The 23765-nt window shown below is 44.2% G+C and overlaps 1 protein-coding gene across 5 annotated transcripts in view; it reads left to right on the top strand.

Moving 5' to 3' along the window:
* afap1 (actin filament associated protein 1) overlaps window positions 1–23765 on the top strand; it is a 284152-nt gene that overhangs the window by 177219 nt on the left and 83168 nt on the right. For 4 of the 5 annotated variants that reach the window (XM_078542197.1, XM_078542224.1, XM_078542234.1 and 1 more), the window contains exons 6-7: window positions 3138–3317; window positions 23308–23400. In XM_078542197.1, the coding sequence (XP_078398323.1) occupies window positions 3138–3317; window positions 23308–23400 (273 nt within the window). The remainder of the gene's footprint in view (window positions 1–3137; window positions 3318–23307; window positions 23401–23765) is intronic. The other variant, XM_078542215.1, reaches the window with a different exon arrangement.

Below are 23765 nucleotides of genomic sequence, written 5' to 3' on the forward strand. Positions count from 1 at the left end.
AAGGCAGCTCACCACCACCTTCTCAAGGGCAATTAGGGCTGGCCAATAAATGCTGGCCCAGCCAGCAAAGCCCACATCCCATGAATGAATGAAAAAAAAATGGTGTCAAGCTTCTTGAGCATCGTTGGAGTTGCACTCATCCAGGCAAGTGGAGAGTATTCCATCACACTCCTGACCTGTACCTTATAGATGCTGGACAGGCTTTGGGGAGTCAGTAAGTGAGTTACTCATCGTAGGACTCCCAGCCTCTGACCTGCTCTTGTAGCCACAGTATTTGTATGGCTAGTCCAGCTCAGATTCTGGTCAATGGTAACCCCCAGGGATAGTGGGGGATTCGGCAATGATAATTCCATTGAATGTCAAGGGGTGATTGGAGATTGTAATTGCCTGGCACTTGTGTGGTGCGAATGTTACTTGTCACTTGTTAGCTCAAGCCTGGATACTGTCCAGGTCTTGCTGCATTTCGATATGGACTGCTTCAGTATCTGAGGAGTCGCGAATGTGCTAAACATTGTGCAACATCAGCGAACATCCCCATTTCTGACCTTAACATAGAAGGATGGTCATTGATGAAGCAGCTGAAGATGGTTGGGCCTAGGACACTACCCTGAGGAACTCCTGCAGTGATGTCCTGACCTCCAGATAATTGACCTCCAACAACCATACCCATCTTCCTTTGTGCTACGTATGACTCCAACCAGCAGAGAGATTTCCTCCTGATTCCCATTGACTTCAGGTTTTCTCGGGCTCCCTGATACCAATCTTAGTCAAATGCTGCCTTGATGTCAAGGGCATCACTCGCACCTCACCTCTTGAGTTCAGCTCTTTTGTCCATGTTTGAACCAAGGCTGTAATGAGGTCAGGAGCTGAGTGACCCTGGGAGGTCTTCCCTGCTGACTTATGGGTAACCATGGGAAACAGAAGAAATTTATTGATGTTGGAAAAGCACAGGCATGGACATGTGGGGCCAAGCAGAAAAAATGTGGGTAGGAAGTCTTATCTTGATGTTCCAGGTGAAATAATTAATTTTCTTTCTGCACTGCAACCAGGACCAGGTGTAAAAACTGCTCACATTCATAGGCTGTGTCACCTTGTGCTATGCCCATTCACCTGGAGCACACCAACCATTCTGGTGGAAGTTGACGCCCCTCTGATCATGAGCTTACTCTACCAACATCTCTATGACTGTATCTGAAAACTTAAGCAGTGCTAGAACCCTTTTTTTGTCTCTCAGTGTTCCTTCCCAGCTTTGGCCACCAAAACCACATCTGTTTTGTTAAGCTGCTGCAGCTAGCTGACAGCCCCCTAATAGACATGTGGCATATAAGTGCATTTCAAGCTGGCAGCTCTCTTGATTCATGGAACTGAGGGGTGACCTGGAAATGGAACATGTTGCCCTCTGGGCAGCTGTCTGTTTTGCTTTGGGAGACCAAAATCAGTCCAATGACTTGCTGAGATATAGTTTGAGGGATGTTGGCAACCTTTGAACACCTCACACAAGAGGCTATTGTGCATGTGTGAGCTTTTCAGTGAATGTTGGCTGCTTATTAACTGTATCCTGTCATCTCCTGGTTCCTCATATCCATACCTTCCAGATGCGGTTCACTGAATAGCAATCAGAAGTGGAAACTGTGGCTGACATTTCCTCCCAAATCCAAGGGCTCCAAAGCAAATTGTGGAGCCTTGACTGCTACCCATTCTAATTCAGTGCAAATCTGGAAACTTCTGATTCACGTGCTTAAGGACTATACCACATGGTGCATTACCCATTCTATTGTTTGGGAAGACTACTTTATCTTCCCTTAGTTGAAATAAACAGATTTTTTTTTTAGGACCTCTCATCACTGTCTCCAAGGTTGCTCTTGTCAGAACTGGGTTTTTATTTTTAAAATATGGAAGGACATTGCAGTATTTGGACATTTGGAAGCTGGTGAGAGTTTTGTTTTTAAAAGGGTCATAAGTTCACCTTGGAACTGTCAACAAACAGGCCTCTTCCAAGAAGTCACCTGAGCTGTATGATACTTAAGAAGGAATTGTTTGGTTGTTTTGAACTGCAAATCACTTTGATTAATGAAAAGCTGGAAGACAAAAAGGCAATCACATGGCAGAGGCAAACCTTAAATCTGAACCTGTGGTTTTGCTTTGTTGTCTTGTTGGGGAAAGGCTGAGAACAGAAGGGTACACTGTCTAGCTGTCTCCCCCTCTCTGCTTTGTGAAACTGTGTGTGGTTCTCGACCTGTAGCCACATAATCCTCATCTGAGTGTAGTTTGCCTGCATAATTTTGGACTTGCTAGCTGAGACAGGAAGAATTGGTCCAGCTATACTTTCCACCACGCTGAAGCATCATTGGTGAACTTCCCGACCTACTGGGCCTCACCCGAGGGAACTTCAGACCAACAGCATTGAGCCTCCATGAACTTTAATTATTTTTCCCCTTTCTAGGACAGTTTTTTTCCCATCTGTCCAATTCTGCAGAGTCTACCTGTGTGTCTTTTGTTTGTCTGTGTATGTGTGTCTGTATGTGTGCTGGGGCAGTTTAAAAGGGTTAGTTAGTTACACTTCTGGGGTACAATCATATATCAACCAGTTCTTGAAACTTGTTTAAAAGGAGTTTAGTTTTATAATAATTTAATCATGTTGAGTTTTTTAAAAGAAGCCTAGTCAGAGTCTCTTTTCTTCTGGGTACTAGAAGTATAGGTACACAATGGGCCATTTTGGTGAGAAACTTAAACATTTAAATTAAAGGTATGGTCTGCGGAGCAGCGGTACTTGATAATTCGCGCACTCCTCCCATTCTGGTCGTAACACTCTTTACAAAAAGGAATCTGATCTGGAGCTCACAATTACTACTTATATTATGTGATTCACTGAGAAGCTGCAAACTTCTTCAGGGTGGTGTTGATTCTGATAATCATATGGTCTGCCCATCATGGACAGAACCCTGCCTTGGTGCGGCATGTTCCATCTTTTGGCTCAATAGAAAAGTGATAAACCTGTCCAATAATGACAGGCAAGTTTCTTCTATAACACAAATGTCTGCTAAAATACCATGTTCTATTTAAAACATAATTGCAATAACTGTAGAAAATATAGTTCATGGTACTCTGTGAATTTAGGATTTCATCTTTGTTTTTAGTGCTACAAAAGTTCGAAGGATCACCAACCTCAGATGGAGTTATTGCTGTCAGCCCACAATGTGTCCTATGTTCCCAAAGACAGCAAAAGGAAAAAACATGAACTAAGAATCACTCAGCAAGGAGCAGACATTTTGGTCCTGGCCGTGCAAAGCAAAGAACAGGCAGAGGAGTGGCTAAAGGTAGGAATGTTTGTTTGTATGGGTAATTATTTTCCAGTCCTTTATTAAGGGCAATTCAAGTAAAATACTTTCTCGTACACAGAAGGCCAAACGGCCTTTTTATAAATTTGGGCTTACTATATCCTACCAATGCAATTTACACAGCATCTTCTTTAGTTCTGTGCCTCAAGGCATATCCATGGCAATTATAAGCCACGTCATGGCAAAGTGCCGTGATTTTTTACTATCGGTAGGGCAAGGTGGCAGGCCTCAAGTGTACCTCAGCTGGAACGGGAATGTTCCATCCTGTGCTGTTGGCATTAATCTGATTCGCATGCTAGCCATCTCGCCAATTGAGCCAACGCCCCTTTAACAGCATATACTTGCTCAAAGTTCAGTTACTTCTCTACATAGCACAGGTGACAACACAAAAGGAAAATTAGCATTATTAAGTCCTTTCTATTTTTCTGCTTGAGATTTTCTCTTCTAGATATATTGGCCTAAGTTTCCATGGTGGTTCTTTTAATCTTTTTTGATGTTTATTATCAGGGAGAACAACTTACAGGCAAGGGAGAGACAGTCTTATCAGTCTTTGTAGCTGAATGGCCGTGTGGGTGACTAGCACAGCATCATCAGTGTAGAGAAATTCTCTGATCACGGCACAATGTGCTTTTGTCTTTGCTTTTAGTCTCGATAGATTGTACAGCTTGCCGTCTGATGTAGTGTGCGAGTGGACTCCTTCCATAGCTGTAGGGAAGGTGTCAAGAAAATCATGGTCATTGGGACAAGATGTTGCATCTCCACCCCTGACAACACTAAATAACACTCCACTGGAAGCGGTTAACAAATTTTGCTACCTTGGGTCCATGGACATACAGTCTGTCCCTCGATGCAGAGCTTGATACACACATTGGAAAAGCAGCTGTCACCTTTGGCCGACTCGTGAAATGCGCATGGGATAACTCCAAGCTGACACTTAGGACCAAGCTGATGGTTTATAAGGCTTGTGTTCTCAGCACCTTGCTGTATGGCTGTGAAACATAGGCAACTTAGACTCATAGACGTTTACAGCACAGAAGGAGGTCATTTGGCCCACCGCGTCCATGCCGGTCAACAAAGACCTGACTACAAATATCCCATTTTCCAGCGCTTGGCTAATAGCCCTGGAAGCTATGGCAACGTAAGTGAATATCTATATACTTCTTAAATGTTACAAGAGTTTTTGACTCAAGCGCCCTTTCAGGCAGTGAGTTCCAGACTCTCATCACCCTCTGGGTGAAAAAATTTCTCCTCAACTCCCCTCTTAGTCTTCTACCTCTTATCTTAAGTCTATGCCCCCTGGTAATTGACCCCTCTACTAATGGAAAAAGTGCCTTCCTATCCACCCTATCTATGCCCCCCCTTAATCTTATAGACCTCTATCAGGCCCCTTCTCAACCTTCACTGCTCCAAGGAAAGCAACCCCAGCCTATCCAATCTTTCCTCATAGCTCAGACCCTCCAGCCCAGGCAACATGCTGGTAAATCTCCTCTGCACCCTCTCCAGTGCAATCACATCCTTCCTATAATGTGGTGACCAGAACTGCACGCAATACTCCAGTTGTGGCCTAACCAGTGTTTTATACAGTTCCAGCATAACCTCCCTGCTTTTGTATTCTATGCCTCGGCTAATAAAGACAAGTATCCCATATGCCTTCTTAACCATCTCATCTACCCGCCCTGCTACCTTCAGGGATCTGTGGATATGGACACCAAGGTCCTTCTGATCTTCCGTACTTTCCAGGGTCCTACCATTCATAGTGTAATCCCTTGCCTTGTTAGCCCTCCCCAAGTGCATTACCTCACATTTTTCCGGGTTGAATTCCATTTGCCACTGCTCTGCCTACCTGACCACTCCTGCAGTTTACGGCTATCCTCCTCACTATTTATCACCCTACCAATTTTCATTTCATCCATGAACTTCTTGATCATACCCCCTACATTTAAGTCCAAATCATTTATGGACACCACAAACATCAAGGGCCCCAGCACCGAGCCCTGCAGAACCCCATTAGAAACAGACTTCCAGTCACAGAAACATCCCTCTACCATCATCCTCTGCTTCCTGCCTCTCAGCCAATTTTGGATCCAACGTGCTACTTTGCCTTGGATCCCATGGGCTCTTACTTTCTTGACCAGTCTGCCATGAAGGACCTTATCAAAAGCCTTGCTAAAGTCCATGTAGACCACAGCAAATGCATTACCCTCAACAACACTCCTGGTTACCTCCTCAAAAAATTTGATCAAATTTGTCAAACATGACCTTCCCTTAACAAATCCATGCCAACTATCCCTGATTAATCCATGTCTCTCCAAGTGCAAATATATTCTGTCCCTCAGAATTCTTTCTAGTAACTTCCCCACCACCGAGGTTAGACTGACTGGCCTGTAATTTCTTGGTCTATCCCTTCCTCTTTTTTAATAATGGGACAATGTTAGCCATCCTCCAGTCCTCTGGCACCTCACCTGTGGCCAGAGAGGATTTGTTACTGCCAGGGCCCCTGATGTCTCTTCTCTTGCCTCCCTCAACAGCCTGGGATACATCTCATCTGGGCCTGCGGATTTATCCACTTTTAAGGCTGCTAAACCCACTAATCCTCTCTCTCTATGTTAATTTACTCTAATATTTCACAGTCCTGCACCCTGATGTCTATACCTGCGTCGTCCTTTTCCATTGTGAAGACCGATGCAAAGTATTCATTGAGGACTGTACCCACGTCTTCCGGGTCCACACACAGATTACCTCTATGGTCCCTAATTGGCCCTACTCTTTCCCTAGTTATTCTCTTGCTCTTTATATATTTAAAAAACCCCTTTGGATTTTCCTTTATTCTACCCACCAATGTTTTCTCATGCACTCCCTTAGCTTTCCTAATTTCCTTTTTAAGTTCTCCTCTGCACTTTTTATACTCCTGTAGGGACTCTGCCATATTGAGCCCTCGATATCTGCCATAAGCTTCTCTTTTTTTCTTAATCCTATCCTTTATTCCCTTGACATCCAGGGTTCTCCAGACTTGGTCCCTCCATTTGTCTTTACGGGAACATATTTGCCCTGTACTCTTGCTATTTTCTCCTTGAATGCCTCCCACTGCTCTGACAGTTTTATCTGCAAGTAGCTGCTCCCAGTCCACTTGGGCCAAATCGTATCTCATCTTAGTAAAATTAGCCTTTCCCTGGTTTGGAACTTTTATTCCTGGCTCAACCTTATCCTTTTTCCATAACTATCCTAAATCTAAGTACGTTTTGGTCACTATCTCCAAAATGCTCCCTTGTGATACGCCTGGGTTCATTTCTGAATGTTAGATACAGAACTACCCCCTCCCTTGTTGGGCTTTCTACGTACTGGCTAAAAAAATTCTCCTGGATGCAATTTAAGAATTTTGCTTCCTCCCTACCTTGCACAGTAAAACTATCCCAGTTACTATTTGGGTATTTAAAATCCCCTACTATTACTGCCTTATTCTTATACTTCTCTGAAATTTGATTACATATTTGATCCCCTATCTCTCCCTGACTGTTTGAGGGCCTATAGTACACACCCAAGAGCGTGTTTGCCCCTTTTGTGTTTTTTACTTCTAACCATTTGGCTTCATTTTATGATCCTGCCAAGGTATCATCCCTCCTCACTGCTACAGTTGATTCCTTGATCAATAATGTGAACCCCGCCCCATTTTCTATCCCCCTCTCTCGTCTGAACAACCTGGCACGTTGAGCTGCCAATTCTGCCCTTCTTTCAGCTAAGCCTCGGTCTTAGCTATGATATCATACTCACATGTGCCTATATGTGCCCTCAGCTCGTCTGTCTTATTCCACAAGCTCCTTGCATTAAATTACTTCCATTTAGCCTTGCTGAACTCACTTCTTTCTTATCCAGCCTATGTTTCCTTTGCCTTCCAGACTCACTTACTAGTGTTTTAACTTCTAATTCAATCTCAGCTTCTCTCCCCTCTGAACTACTTTTCAGGATCCCATCCTCCTGCCCAATTTAGTTTAAATCCACCCCAACTGAACTAGCGAACCTCCCCTTGAGGATGTTGGTCCTGTTCCTGTTCAGATGTAATTTGTCCAACTTGTACAGGTCCCACCTCTCCCAGAAATGGTCCTAATGGCCCAGGAATCTAAAGCCCTTCCTCCTGCACCATCTCTCTGGCCATGCATTCATCTGCTCTATCCTTCTGTTCCTATGCTCACTACTGTGTGGCACCGGGAGTAATCTGGAGATTACTACCTTTGAAGTCCTGCTTTTCAATTTCCTACCTAATTCCCTGAAGTCTGCTTGCAGCGCCTCATTTCTTTTTCTTCCTAACTCATTGGTCCCAACATGGACCATGACCTCTGGCTGTTCACCCTCCCCCTTTAGAATGCCCTGCAGCCGTTCCATGACATCCTGGACCATGGCACTCGGGAGGCACCATACCATCCTGGAGTCACGTCTATGGCCGCAGAAGTGCCTGTCTACTTCCCTCACTAACCAATCCCCTACCACTATTGCCTTTCCACACTTCCTCCCCCCACTTAACAGCTGGACCACCCACAGTGCTATGGCCTTGGCTCTGGTTGGCTTCCACAGAGGAACTCTCGCTCTCACCGTTTTCCAAGGCAAAAAAACTGGCAGTCACCTGTTCCCTCTCTGCTTGCACTTCCTTAAGCTGAGGGGTGACCATATCCTGAAATGTGCTATCCATGAGCCTCTCAGCCTCGTGAATGCACCGTAGTGCCCCCAGCTGTCGCTCAAGCTCCAAAACCCAGAGCTCAAGTTGCTCCAGTCGGAGGCACCTCCTACACACGGTCATCTGGACCGCCAGTCTAGGATTTCCCACATAGCGCAGGATATGTAAATCACAGGACTGAGCTCCCCAGACATACCTTAACTAAATAGAATATGGACCCTTGCTTTTATTTTGCCCTTACTCCTACTTGAGTATAGACTAGATGCTAGATCCTCTAGTTAGACTAGATCTCCTAGGTGCTGCTGACTGCCTGTCTCAGTGTCCTCCTCTCGCACTCTCCTCTAGGTCCTGCTGACTGCCTGTCCCAGGGTCCTCCTTTCATACACTCCTAGGTGCCTCTGACTGCCTGTCCCAATGTCCTCCTCTTGCACTCTCCTAGGTGCTGCTGACTGCCAGGAAAAGAAGCTCAATAATTTCGATTTTCACTGTCCGCGGCACATCATTCTGACAGGAAAAGAATCACGAACACGGCAGTCCTCTCTAAGACCGAGCTTCCAAATGTGTTGGCACTGATCAAACAGAGGCAGCTTCAGTGGATCGGTCACATCCACAGTATGGAAGATGGTCGCATACCAAAGGACCTTTTTGTATGGTGAGCCATCCAGAGCCAGATGACCAGTGGGGCCCAAGGCTTTGCTTCAAGGATATTTGTAAGTGTAACATGAAGGGCCTGAACATCAACTGTTCCACCTCGGAATCATTAGCTGGCGAAAGAGGGAAATGGCAACACCTCCTGTGGGCTGGTATGCACTAGCATAACAACCAGTGGCTACAGAACTGAAAACAACAACCCATAAAATTCACTTGTCAGCTTCATGTACGGTGCTTGTGGAAGACCCTGCCCCTTAAGGATTGGCCATCACAGCCATCAGCAAAAATGCAACAAATGAAGACATCCCACCTAAATGGATTGTTTGCTGTTAGTTCATCAACTCTCATAGACGTAAAGATGCCAATAAACATCTAGGCCAGGATTTTACAGCCCCACTGCAGCATGTCTCCCCCCAGCGGATGCGGTGAGCCATTTAAATCACCGTTCAGTTCGGCGGGACCGTAATATCCCACCAGGTGGTAGGAGCTGTAAAATCCTGGTCCTAATCTTTTGCCCTAACATTAATGACAGATCAGCAGTGCCCTTGAAGAAGCAGCATAAGCAGCTGTTTGTGGGGCGGGAGACTGCCAGTTTCCTGTCCTGAAGTTACAGGTGGGGATAAGGGCATCCCTGTGGAAATCCAGGGCCTTTGTTTTTTTTATGGGGCTTGAGAGAGTGCTGCAGGAATATTTTTTAAAAGCCATAATTCTAGGGGCAGAGGTGAGCACACGTCAGGGGAGGCAGAGGTGGGCACACAGTCAGGGGAGGCAGAGGTGGTTTGTAGGTGAGGAAATGATGGTCAGCATCCCTTGTGGTCAAAATGATTGAAGATGAGCTTGTACCTGACAGCTCTGGCACATCTCTGCATGGCCCTGGGCTAGCTGCATGAGATCTCTGCCCTCTTCTTCCTCGTATTTCTCCCTGTCAGCCTCATCTGAGGAGGTTATCAGCTCCTCCATGTCCTCGATTGACAATTCCTTTCCCCTTTGCAATGCCACGTTGTGCAAGACACAGCAGATGATGACAATCCTGGACGCCCTCTGTGGTGCATATTGTAAGCCTCTGCCGCACCACTCAAGGCAACAGAAGCGCATTTTGAGCAACCCTATTGTCTGCTCTATGATTGTCCTTGTTGAGCTGTGTGCAACATTGTAACGCTGCTTTGCAGGGTTCAGGGGAACCCTGGTGTCATGAGCCATGTTCTGAGGGGATAGCCCTTGTCACCCATGATCCAATCTTGCTCTTGGGCAAGGGCCTCAAATAGCTTTGGTAGCTGGGAGTTTTTAAAGATGTTTTTGTCATTAGAGCTCCCTGGGAAATAAGCACCACGCCCGCTTAATCTTTTCCAGTGGTCACAGACAATTTGAACATTAAGGGTGAAACCCCTTACAATTTACAAATGAAGCTGGCAGTTCCCTGAGAGCCCTAATGGTCACGTGTGTGCAGTCAATTGCACCCTGTACCTGTGGGAACCGCTTGATGGCCCCAAAGCCAACCGCTGTAGTGGCCCGACTATCAGCATCTGTTCCGAATCTGATGAATTCATTGGCACTTCTGAACAGGGCACTTGTCACTTCCTGTACGCACCTAGGTGCTGCAGCCTGGGAAATGCCACACACTTCAGGTGAAGCCCTGAAATGAGACAGTGGTGTAGAAGTTTAGGGCCACAATGGCCTTGTGGGCAACAGGCGTGGGATTCCCTCCAAAGCCACGGGGCTGCAGGTCTTGTTGTAGGAGTGCACAAAGGTCAGTAACCACCTCCCATGAAAGCTTAACTGTTTTTGACATAACCTCTCAGACATCTGGAGGTGGCTGGTGCACATTCTGAAAATGCGCTGATGCGCCAGTGCTCTTTTGCGATGAAGACAGCCCTGGTTGGGTTTTTCCTGACCTCCCTCCCCTTAGACTGGTGTCAGCTGTTGGCCTTGTGGCCTGTGTTGTTTTGCAACCAAGACCCTCTGTAATGATTTGATGTAACGGACAAGTTTCAACAAAAAACAGTTAACTTTATTACAGGGAGCTTTTCAGATGCTACATGCTTGAACCAGGTCCTCAACAAGAAAAATCCGCCCCCCAGATTACCTGCGCTTAGGGCTCATTGGTTGGAGCCACCAAGAACAATCACCTTACCCCTGATAGATAGTAGGAGAGGCTATACCTTCAGTTACTACATTTCCTCTCCCTTGAGTTTTTTTTACAGTTTCTATTTACAGGGCAGAATATTGTGCTTGTCGGATGGGCAAGCGCCCGCCCGAACCAGTGTCCCGATGTCATCACACACTTGCGCGATATTTCAGTCAGCACACGCAGGAGTCGGTAGCGCGCCCGCCAACAATTAAGTGGCCTATTAAGGCCCTTAATGAAGTAATTGATTCAAAATTTTCACTGCCAATGGAGTGGTTCCCACAGGTTCAGTTGGCGGGCGGGTGAAAAGGTTTTTGGCGAAACCTCGTCCACGGGCGGGATGAAGTTTTGACCAGATATTTTTAAAAAACCTTTTTGGGGACATGTTTTTTTTAACACTTTTAATATCTTTCTTCTTTATTTGGAAAATCCTCAGCTCCCTGAGGCAGCTCTGTGCCTCAGGGAGCTTTTACTGTGCACACCCTCGCGCATGCATGAACTTTAGCCCTTGCATTTCTCCCGCCCCTAACCCGGCAGTGCTGAGCACTGCAGCACGCGTTTCATACTGGCTGGCTGTTAATTGGCAAGCCAGCGTGAAATCGCTGTTGGAGTCCAATCGCGGGTGGCGGTCGGTTTCACGACCACTCCTGGGCCTGTCCGCCAGGCCCGCCCAACCACTGGAAAATACATTTGAACATCCAAAAACATATACATTTATACAACTCAGGTGATTAAAGCTTAAGTCTCTGGGGTGGTTTATTATTCGGTTAGAGCGGTGTGGCTCTACCACTTGAGGTCCTTCCACAGGATCAACATGATCAGGAACTGCAGCAGATACACCATTAGAAAGTGAAAGTTCAGGGTCTGGCAACTCTACAAAGACATCGGGCATGTTTATTCTAGGTCAATCTGTTACCTCAGGGATTAATGGTTCGAGGTTAATCACAGGCCGAAAAGCTGGTTGTTGGAATGTCTCTCTCTTCCTAAGATGATCCACACGTTTTCAAACAATTCAGCCTTTTTCTCCCACCTGAAAGGACAAGAGACCAGTTTCTGAGACAATTGTACCGGGAACCCAACAAGGTCCACTTCCTAAATTCCGCACAAAAATTGTGTCCCCTACAGTGAATCTGCGAGCTTTCTATAAATATTATGATTTAATTTTTGATTACTCTGATTCTTCTCTACCTTCGCCTCTAAGTTTGGAAACACCAGACTTAACCTTGTACGTAGGCGGTGTTCCATCAATAATTGAGAACAGCGTTGAACCCGCAGTTGAATGAGGTGTCGTATGATGATTGAGAAGAAAGCGGTAAAGTCGAGTTTCTAGAGTACCTTCTGATAACTTCTTCATTCCAGACTTGAAAGTTTGCACAGCTCTTTCAAATAAACTATTTGATGAGGGATGATATGGTGCTGTTTTAATATGTCTGATTCCATTTAAACTCATGAACCTCTGAAGCTCTGTACTGGTAAAGACCGTACCATTGTCAGAAATTATGACTTCCGGTAAGCCATGTATACTAAAACTATGTTGCAGTTTTTCGATACTGATGCTCGATGCCAGGGATCTGAATTCATACACGTCTATCCATTTAGAATGTGCATCTACGATCAATAAAAACATGGTACCTAAGAATGGTCCTATATAATCGATATGTAGTCTAACCAGGGTCAACCAGGCCACTCCCATGGATGCAGTGGAGCTGAAACAGGCAAATTCTGTTGTCGCCAACACTGGGGACAGTGCTTGACCATGTTTTCAATGTTGCTGTCAATGCCCGGCCAGTATATATAACTTCGTGCAAGCATTTTCATCTCTGATATGCCTGGATGCGCACTGTGAAGCTCTGTCAAGAGTGGTTCTCTCTTTGTGAAGGGACTACAACTTTTGATCCCCACAACAAGATTCTGTCTTGACAACTTAACCTTGTTTTTTGGGCATGGAATGGTCTCATCTCTTCAGACACTGGTGAATTTGACCACCCTTGCAATACAAGGCCTTGGCCTCGTGACAAAATTGGATCTCTGTCTGTCCAATTTCTAATTTGCTTTGTGAAGAATCCAAGAAATTCAGCACAAACACAACTTCTTGCAGCACTGGAGCATGTATAATGCTATCTGGTAACGGGAGACGACTGAGTGCATCTGCATTTGCAATATGCAAGCCTGGATGGTGCATAAAGGTGCACTTATACACAGATAATATCAAAGCCCAATGTTGTATTCTTGCTGATGCTATAGGCAGAAAGGCTTTATCCATTATAAATAACTTATGAACCCACTAATGGTTTATGGTCTGACACAATGGTGAAATGTCATCCATCCAGATACTGGTGGAATTTCTTCACTCCGAATATTACTGATAATCCTTCCTTTTCTAGCTGGGAATAACCCTTCTCGGCTGCGGAGAGGGTTCTTGAGACATAGCCAATTGGCCTTTCTGATCCATTTTCCATTCTATGTGATAACATAGCTCCCACACCATAAGGAGAGCCATCACATGTTACACCAATTCTTTCGATGGGTCGTAGTGTACCAATAAACATGATGAATGTAATAGCTTCTTAACTTTCACAAAGGCTTCTTCCTGTTGTGAATTCCACGACCAATGATGATTATTTTTTAACAACAAGTGTAGTGGTGCTAACACTGTTGACAAGTTTGGCAAGAAGCGTCATTAACAGTTGATCACACTCAGGAAAGACTTGAGTTCGGTTACACTAGATGGATAGGGCACATCTTTTATTGCCCTAACTTTCTCTTCTACCAGATGCAAACCCATGGCATCCACCCTGTGACCCAGGTAAGTAACTTCTGGCACTTGGAATGTACATTTCTCTTTCTTTAATCATACACCGGCTTCCAAGAATCTTCTTATCACCTCTTCCAGATTGGCCAAGTGTTCGGTTTCAGTTCACCCTGTGATCAGGACATCATCTAGGTATATTACCACTCGGGGAAGTCCTTGCAAAAGACTCTCCATTGTCCTTTGGAAAATTGCACATGCAGACGATACTCCAAAGGGTAGGCAAGCATATTGATAAAGACCCTTGTGCGTGTTGATAGTCACGTATCCTCTAGACGTGCTATCCAGCTCTAACTGTTGGTAAGCATGGCTCATGTCCCATTTTGTAAAGGATCTGTCTCCAGCTAGCTTTGTATATAAGTCATCTATCCTCGGTATAGGATATTTATCCAGTTTGGCTGCCTTGTTCAGAGTCAATTTATATTCCCCACAAAAATGTATAGTTTGGTCAGGCTTCACCACTGGGACTGTGGGCGCTGCCTATTCCGAGAATTGGATTGGTTGGGTGGTACCTAGCTTTTCTAACCGGCACAAGTCTGCATCTACCTTCTGCTTTAAGGCATAAAGCACAGGTCTGGCCTTAAAGAAATGGGGTCACCTGAGAATCCACATACATTTTTGCTTGCAAGCCTTTTTACTTCCCTAATCCATCACGAAATACACTGTCGTATTTCATTAGCAGTTCAGGAATTCCTTCTGTTCCCAAGTGAAATATTTCAGACCAGTTAAGTTTGATTTTTTGTAAACAGTCTCGGCCCAGAAGACAGGTCCTTCAGCTGTCACTATGATCACTGGAAGCTGAGCCGTCTGTTGCCTGTAAGACACAGGTACTGTGGCAATGCCCTTTACCTGTATGGATTCTCTAGTGTATGTCTTCAATTTAGCAATTTGTCTGCTCCAGGTTCAGTGGCTCAGTAACTTCATTTAGGTATTTAAATGTGTGCTCTCCCACTATTGTGGTTGAGGTTCCCGTATCTACCTCCATTAATAGTGGCTTCTCATTAACTTGGATTGTGACAATAATAGGTTTGGTTTTTACAGTTGTGGGCGTTGTTCAGGGAATAGACGCGGTATCGGCAGCTTCAGGTTCTGCTGTATTATTCAATTCAATCATATGGGTTTGCTGCTTTATGGACTGTTTTGACTTTGCCCTGCATTGATTTACTATGTGACCTTTCTTATGGCAGTAATGGCTTTCTGCCTCCATGAATCTGTAGGTGTCTGGTCCGTGGTCACCCCACATCTATAACAGATTAACTTTGGATTCACTGCTGAAATGTTTCAACTAGGCCTTTTCATGCTTCTGGCAGCAGGAATTGCCTCTTGCTTTGCTGTTGTGTCTCTGGATCTCGCGCCACGCCCGGCGGTAGGTTCTCAACCCACATGAAGAACAGCGCCATGTTGTACCTGTTGTAAAGCCTCCGAGTCTCTCGCAGCACTTTCCATGGCTGGTGCTATTTCCAGGGTGCGCTTCAAATCGCTGTCAACCTCTGCGAGTAAACAGCGCTGAATGGCGTCGTCGCGAATTCCACAAACTAATCGGTCCCACAGCACATCATTGAGTGTGTGTCTCCGAAGTCCCAGTGCTCAGTCAACTGCATCAACTTCACTATATAGAATGCGATGGACTCTCCCGGGCCCTTACACTGGAATTAAACTTAAACCTCTGCATTATTACGGATAGCTTCGGCTGGTAATGCGTTTTCACAAAGTCCATTAATTTGTTAAGGGACTTAGCATTGGGCGCACTCAGGGCCGTCAGGTTGCGGATAAGATTGTATGTCTTGCTACCACATACACTCAAAAGGATGGCTTTCTGCTTCTCCTCCGCAGTAATTTCGTTTCCAACAAAATAAAAACCAAGGCGCTTTACATACTGGCTCCAGTCTTCCATAGTCACATCGTAAGGATCAATTCTGCCAAAGAGTGGCATGACTGATTAGTATACTTTTCTTTTTTCTTAAGATTTGACGTTAACAAGGTGAGATGCAGCGTTAGAGCTATTTTACCCTCGTTGCTAAATGTAATGACTTGACATGCCGGACAAGTTTCAACAAAAAACAGTTAACTTTATTACAGAGAGCTTTTCGGATGCTGCATGCTTGAACCAGGTCCTCGACAAGAAAAACCCACCTCCCCCCGCCCCACCCTGGATTACCTGCGCTTAGGGTTTATTGGTCAGAGTTTCTAAGAACAATCACATGACTCCTGATAGACAGTAGGAGAGGCTATACCTTCAGTTACTACACCCTCCTCTGGTGAATCCTCTCCACCGCTCGAGGTTGCAAAAATATTGGGTGTATGAGACCCATTGTAGATTCTCAAAGTGAACTGTGTGAAGAAGGCAGGCAAAGACATGAACATCTCCTTTGACGTGGCTTTCATTCCTAAAGCAGCTGCAGTTTACCACTGGGAATGCATGACCCTCCCATGGGTCACAGCTAGAACTCCTCCCATCCGACAGTCCCCTCCTCCCACAACAACCTGATCTCCTGTGAGGTAAGAGTTTCCTAGCAGCACCTGATCTCCAAAAAGGTAGCAGTTTCTTAGTAGTGATGCCAATGGACACTAATACTGTGACCCTCGACTGGAGCCCATTCACTTCCACCTTCCTTCTGATACCCTCAAGCTTTGCCCCATCTCCCTTGACACTCCCAACATTACCCTGCTCCTTGCCCCATCATCCTTGACCCAGAGCTGTTGACCCTCAAACTTCCATCTCTCACCCTTGACCCTCCTATCCTCATCCTTGACCTTCCTGCAGTCATCCTGGAGCCTCCCTCCATCATCTTTCACCTTCCTTCATTTTCCCTCCACACTCCCTCAGAGACCAATGACATGCCCTTCCTGCAGTTGAACCTGCCCTGCTTCAAACTCAAGGTCCCTTCGCTGACTGTTGACCTGCCATGTGTGGTGCAGCTGCCTTCCTTGGGCATACAGGATGAGACCACTGCAACAACAGATCAGCCCTATAGACCAGAACCTGGCTCCCTTCAGACACCTCATCCCCCTCTCGACCCCAAACCTGCTAGTGCCTTGCTGCTGGGTTAGTCAAAGTCAAAACCTCACTGCAGATCCAAAGATTGAAAAACCTCATCTGGGGCAGAATTTTACATCCCGCAGGCACCTGACTTGATCGGGCGTAAGAAAGTGCACGATGACGTCGGGTGAATCGGCCAGGTGACCTTTGGATTTTTGAGGGAACCTCATCCAAGGGCGGGATGAAGTTTCCAATATTCATTTTTAAAAAATGTTTGGGCAGAATTTTTATCATCAGTATGTTTAGATGAGTGGTTCTTATGGGTGAAAATTTTTTTCGGAATTTCAAAATGTTTACTTTTGGATTTAAAATTCTTCAGCTCCCTGAGGCAGCTCTCTGGCTTCAGGGAGATTTCATTTCACTCTTCCCCGCGCCCACACTGACTTCAGCGCTCGGCCTCCTCCTACTTCCACCCCGGCAGCGCTGAACTTTTCAGCGCACATTTCTCGCTGGCTGCCCATTAATTGGCCAGCCAGCGTGAAATCGCAGTCGTAGTCCGAGCCACTCCCGGGCCTGCCCACCAATCCCGCCCGATGACCCGAAAATCCTGCCCCTGGTGAACTTTTAAGTTATCAGGAAACAGGAGGCGTGAAATTCCTGTGTGTTACTGACTTAATCTTGAAGGAAGGACTTAATTTGGTGTGCTTCCCAATTAATGAGTATTCATGGTATATGAATGAATGGTAAATAAGTTCCCGCCACTTGGCTGCTCTGCCGCTGACACATCACCCCCTTTATCTCAGAAGCTCAACCTGATGTCGGGAAACTGAGATTTTGCCTTCCACCCAATTAAATCGTCCCCACTGCCACGTTTCCCACTCTTACAGGCCCCGATAAATACCGCCCTAGATGTTTCTTTCAGTTTTGTTCTTAACCGCAAGCATTATGGGTAACAAACTTACTTGTTCACATGGCTGTGTGGATGAGAGTCTGTTTCCAGGTAAGTGATGATGTTTCACTCCAAGGAGAGTTTGCCATTGGGCTGAAAGGAGAGCAGATTCTAGTTAGTCTGCTTTCCATTGAGGTTATATCCAAGATGTGATTAGGGTTTGCCTGACAGGTGATGAAAACAGATTCAAGAATAGTTTTCAAAGGGGAATTGGATAAATGCTCGAAGGGAGAAAAACATTGTAGGGATGTGGGGTAAGCGTGGAGAAATGGGACTAACTGGATTGCTCTACATAAGAGCCAGTGCAAACTCAATGGGCTGAATATTCTCCTTCTGCACTGTACTATTCCATGAATCTGTAAGGTAAGAAAAGATGCAGATATTCCTACCGCTGACATGTTGATTTGCATTACTGCTTTCATACAATTTCCTGTCACTAATAGGGTTTCCATGAACTATACTTTTTCCTGTTATTGCAGGGTCAGAAAGACAAATGGCCCCAAAAATCCTATACACAGCAGTAATCATGCGATTATGAATATGGGTGTCCTCCTTCACTGACCCTGCTGGATTTGTGGAATCAACAGGAAATACACCTATTTTGCATGAAGCAGACAGTTGCATTATGGGTGCCCTTCCTGTGCTTGTCAGCCTCATCTCTGTAAATTATGGAGCCCTGTAGAAGGCGGACAAGCAATTTTTTTGAACATGTTTTGGGGGTGGTGTCCTGGCTGCTTGCCTAGCTTGAACCTCCTTTCCCCAGTAAACCCTGTCTCCACCCACAACGCTTCCCCAATTTCCCATCCCAGATACACATACTTAAAATTTACTTATGCAGAGGCAAAAAATACACCCTATTAAACTAGGGGATCATGGGTGCTGGCTTGTGACAAATGACGGTTTGGATGTAAACCCTTGGATCATCATTGTTCTATCTCTCTTCATAATTGTTTGAAAATGACAGTTGCATCGAGGCATTTTATAATTGAATGTATGTAGCACTGTTTATTGAAATTCCGGAAACCAAGTTGGTCAGACCAAGCATTATGCTTCAAAAAGCACACAGTTGCTCTGTAAAATGAATTCTGCAGCCCTAGCTAAATGCCTGTTCGGGTAGATTGGATTTCTTCACTCATTGCACAAAGTCAATAATAGCTGGTGTTTGGTCCAACCACTAGAAGACATCAGGGTTATAGCAGTAATGATGAGGTAAACTGTTACCACAGACCTACCAGGTATTTTTCTTCAAGAAACCATCCTAATCTTGGCTGCCTTTAATGTAATTAGTAGATTGTGTGGGAAGCCTTTGTGTGGAGTTCAAATATAGCTATCAGATCTAAAATACAAACTGGATTGTGATAAAATGTTTCAAAAAGAGCAGCTTTCTTCCCTCTTTGGACTGTATTGTTTTCACAGTCTGGCTGCAGCTGCTGTTATACTGTTAAATTCAAGATGTTGAAGCAACTGTATTGCGCTGCTTAAACAAAACATTATTCTTCATTCAGTCTCCTCAGCACACCATGGGTAATGATCCAAAGTCAGCACAATCCATATTTTTTCCTTTCAGGGTATATTATGTGATTTTTTTTTTTCTCAGTCCTGACAAAATTCAAAAGAAGTGCAAGACATATGTATCCCTTCACATTTTCCTTTTATTTGCAGAGAATAGGTCTCTGTGTATGAATGTATGTCACTTCTAGCAAGCATAAATGGGCCACGTTATGAGTTTAACTAGTTATCTTAAATTGTTTGTTGGCGTGAATATTAGCACACTCAGAGTTGTTCAGCAAGTGTTGCCCAATCGAGGAATCACATCTAACAGTAGATATTTTGTTTTGGGTTTTTCAAGTCCGGGCTGATTGAGTACAGTCTGTACTCTGCCTATTACGAACAACCAAAGGAACATGCTGTTTGATTCAATCAGCCAATCGCTGGGACGCACAACCCACATACAGAGTGTGTACTAAGTATGACCCCAGCCAGTGGAGAGTTTTCCCCATGGTTCCCTTGGACTTCAGTTTTACTAGGGCTCCTTAATGCCACACACAGCCAAATGCTGTCTTGATCTCAAGGACAGCCACTCCCACCTCCCCTCTTGAATTCAGCTCTTTTATTTGGGCTAAGATTGTAACAAATTCCAGAACCAAGTGGTCCTGGCAGAACCCAAACTGAACACCAGTGAGCATATTAATGGAGGGTAAGTGCTATTTGATAGCACTGTCAATGACACCTTCCATCACTTTGCTGATGATTAAGAGTAGGCTGATGGGCTCTAATTGGCCAGATTGGATTTGTCATTTTTTTTGTGGACAGAATATATCTGGGAAAATTACCACATTGTTAGGTGAATGCCAGTCTTGTAGGTGTACTTGAACAGCTTGGCTAGGGGCACAACTAGTTCTCGAGCGCAAGTCTTCAGGACTACATCTGGGATGTTTTCGGAGCCCTTAACTTTTGTGGTATCCAGCGCACTCAGCCATTTCTTTATATCATATGGAGCAAATCAAATTGGCCGAAGACTGGTATCTGTGATACTGGGGACTTCATGACGAGGCTGAGATGGATTATACACTTGGCACTTATTGATGAAGATAACTGCATGCAAACTCTTCAGCCTTGTCATTTAAAAATGCTGGGCTCCTCCATCATTGAGGATGGTGATATTTTGGAGCCCCGTCCTCCGGTTAGTTGTTTAATTGTACACCACCATTCATGGCAGGATGTAGCAGAACTGCAGAGTGTTAATCGATCCTTTGGAATCCTGTAGACCCGTCATGCTGTTACTGTTATGTAGTTCTCTGTTGTAGCTTCACCAGTTGACATCTCATTTTTAGGTATTTATCTATTTTTGGTGCTGCTCCAGAAATGCTCATTTATACTTCTCATTGAGCCAGGGTTGGTCCCTTGCTTTGAGGGTAATGGTAGAGGGAAGGATATGTCAATTCATAAGGTTACAGCTGTTGTGAAACACAATTCTGCTGCTGCTGGTGGCCCACAGCACCTCTTGGATGCCCAGCTTTGAACTGCTGGGTCTGATTTGAATCCATTCCATTTAGCACGGTGGTACAGCCACACAACATGATGGAGGGTGTCCTTAATGTGAAGATGGGACTTCGTCTGCACAAAGACGGTGAAGTGTAGTGGTCACTCCTACCAATCCTGCTATGGATAGATGCATCTATGAGAGTTAGATAGGTGAGGACGAGGTCAAGATGATGTTTTTCCTCATGCTGGTTCTCTCACCACCTGCACCAGACTCAGTCTGGCAGGTTTTTCCTTCAGGACTTGGCCATCTTGGGCAATAGTGGTATGGCCGAGCCACTCTTGGTGATGGACCTTTAAACCCCCCATCCAGTGTCAGTCTGTGTCCTTTCTATTTGCAGTACTTCTTCCAAGTGGTAGTCAACATGGAGGTGTACTGATTAACCTGAGGGCTGAGGGATGGCAGTAGGCGATAAGCAGCTATTTATTCAGGTGGTGGGTAAATGTTGATATAGAATGCTTGGGCCAAATGGCCTGTTTTCATGTTGCATTTAAATGGTCAAGCATTGAGAACATAAGTATTGTGGACAATTGATGCAGATGGACACTGACGTAATATATGGAGCACATGTATGATTAATGTGGCGTGCAACAGTTGAGGCTTTACTTTCATACTTCATATTCCTAAAGCCTGCCAGGAGCAGGTATCAAACATTTGTTACATATTAATATTGCACACAATTTTCCGACCATTTAAAACGAGTAAATGATAAACTTGTATGGAATTTTGGGAGTTCACCATGATGGATGTTTTTCACTTGATGTCTTTGCTAGACTAGGACACCAAAAAGAACACATCAAACATTGCATCCCTCATTCAGTCAGTAAATTGGTCAAAGCCAGAAAACCAGCGACATTGTGTATTTGAATTTCTGATGTGGCGGCCTGGTGGGCTAGATTGCCCACCAGGAGCACTAAGGCAGCAAATTACATAATGGTTTTCACACTTGGTTAAATTCTTCTCCAATCGCATCAGACTCATTATCTTCAAAAAACCTCCCTGCCTATTCATGCTGTCACTTCTCAGGAAGAGATTTTTCCTCTTGGGGGATTTCACCACATTGCCATCATTGCTTTCCTCTGATGAGCAACTTGCTATAAAAAGTAAGAATATACTGCAGTGGGGATTAAAGAATGTATTTTCTGTTTCAGTGTGTAAGAGCTGGTAATTTAGCTTCCATATATCCCTGGTTGAGAAAGTGACCTTTGGCAGTTTGGAATCCATTAGTTCGTCGCAATCAGTAACAACTATTTGGTTTCACCCCTACATGTAAATTTTATTTTTTGGTAATAACATATACTAACATTGTGATCCTACTTCTGAGACCCTTTTTGTATTATGTAACTTTAAAAAGATGCATTCATGGGATGTGGGCATCGCTGGCTAGGCCAGCATTTATTGCCCATCCCTAATTGCCCTTGAGAAGGTGGTTGTGAGTCACCTTCTTGAACCACTGCAGTCCATGTGGTGTAGGTACATCCACAGTGCTGTGAGGATGGGAGTTCCAGGATTTTGACCCAGTGACAGTGAAGGAACGGTGATGTATTTCCACGTCAGGATGGTGAATGGCTTGGAGGGGAACTTCCAGGTGGTAGTGTTCCCATGTGCCTGCTGCCCTTGTCCTTCTAGATGGTTGTGGTTGTGGGTTTTTCATACTTCCTGCCAAGTTAGTCTTGTATGGAACTTTGAAAATTTTGGCTTTTTCCTCTGTTGTACTGTGGCACTAAAAAATTGTGTTTGTTTTTCTCCTTCACCAGAATGGCATCAAACATTGCAGCATGCAGTGGCTCAGCCTATTAATTAGGCTCTTTAAATTTATCTCAGCCAGCCAGAAGAACGAAGATTTGTTCTTTCTCTTCTGTACATTTTCCCACGGGCTGAACAAAACTGTTACATCCCTATCAATTAACAGGCAGTTTGGGCGATTGTGAAGTGTGAAATGACCCTTACTACAAGTGTGCTCTGATTGGCTGATTTTTTTTTTGCCATTGCTATCAAATTCATATTTCACAATTCCAATAGCAGAAAAATAACAACATTGGATAAATCAATGCTTAAATCTAATGCCATAAAAAACACATTTCTACGAAAACGTACTCCACCGTGGTTTAATATTGCTTGAAATGAGTATTATGGTGCTTTCTGAACATTGTATTCACACGTTAAGCATGTGTTTGAAAAGTTACCAGCCAAATGATTTTCCACAAATGAACTTGCAACTTTCATTGAGGTAAAGATGTGCCAAAACTCTTTAGCTGAATCGTGATTTAAAATGTTAATAGGAAAAGAGCTACTCAATGATGTTTTTAAAGAAAACATTGATTGACAAATTAGGGAGAACGCCCCTTCCATTTATCAAACCGAAAAAGATTATAAAAATAATAAAGCTATTTATAATTGACCTGTAATTCACTAGGGCTTTAAGGATGTGTTTGTGTTTAAATGGTCCAAAGTTGAATGAATCATAGGCAGCTTCAGAAGATGGTGATAAAAATAAAACTCTTTCAGCAGCTTTGTTTTAAAACAAACCATGATCAGAATATTTATTAATGAGTACAGCCTCTATATTTTAATGTGGATCATATCACAAAAATTTCCCATGGAGGCGATTTTTCTCATTACTGCAAGCTAAAATAGTCAATTATGGTATTTCATTACTTAATTTCATATCGGAGCATTGAATACTATGAATTTACGACTATGACACAACTGTGTATTTAATTTTTTCTTGTGCTGTTATTTTTAGGTGATAAAAGATGTTGTTGTACTTTGCAATGTAACTACTGAAACAGATGGATCCATGACAATTTTTCCTGTGAACAAGGCAGAACTGGAAAAGGTAATGACTTGCATATTTACTAATGCTGCTTTCCAGGCCTGGCTACAGTTTATATCTAGTCTCAGATGTGATACCAGAAAGTACTTATTAAATCCTCTATTTCCATTAATCTGCTGTCAATTTTGTATTGATTTCATAGACCCAAAATTCAAATGATGAGTAATCTCTTTAAGAATTAAAAGAATAAGCCCTAATTAGCAAAAAAAAATTATCCACGTCTATTCTGAGGCTAGGTGTGAAAGTATGAGGATGAATTCAGCAGAGCTTCACCCTTCACACATAGCCTTGCAAAATAGGAATGCAGATTAGATATGCGGCTACAACACTGAGGATTGATTGAGAGACCTGACTCCCACTTAGAAGTA

The sequence above is a fragment of the Cetorhinus maximus genome, chromosome 1, assembly GCF_964194155.1.
Source record: "Cetorhinus maximus chromosome 1, sCetMax3.hap1.1, whole genome shotgun sequence".
NCBI classification, from domain to species: Eukaryota; Metazoa; Chordata; class Chondrichthyes; order Lamniformes; family Cetorhinidae; genus Cetorhinus; species Cetorhinus maximus.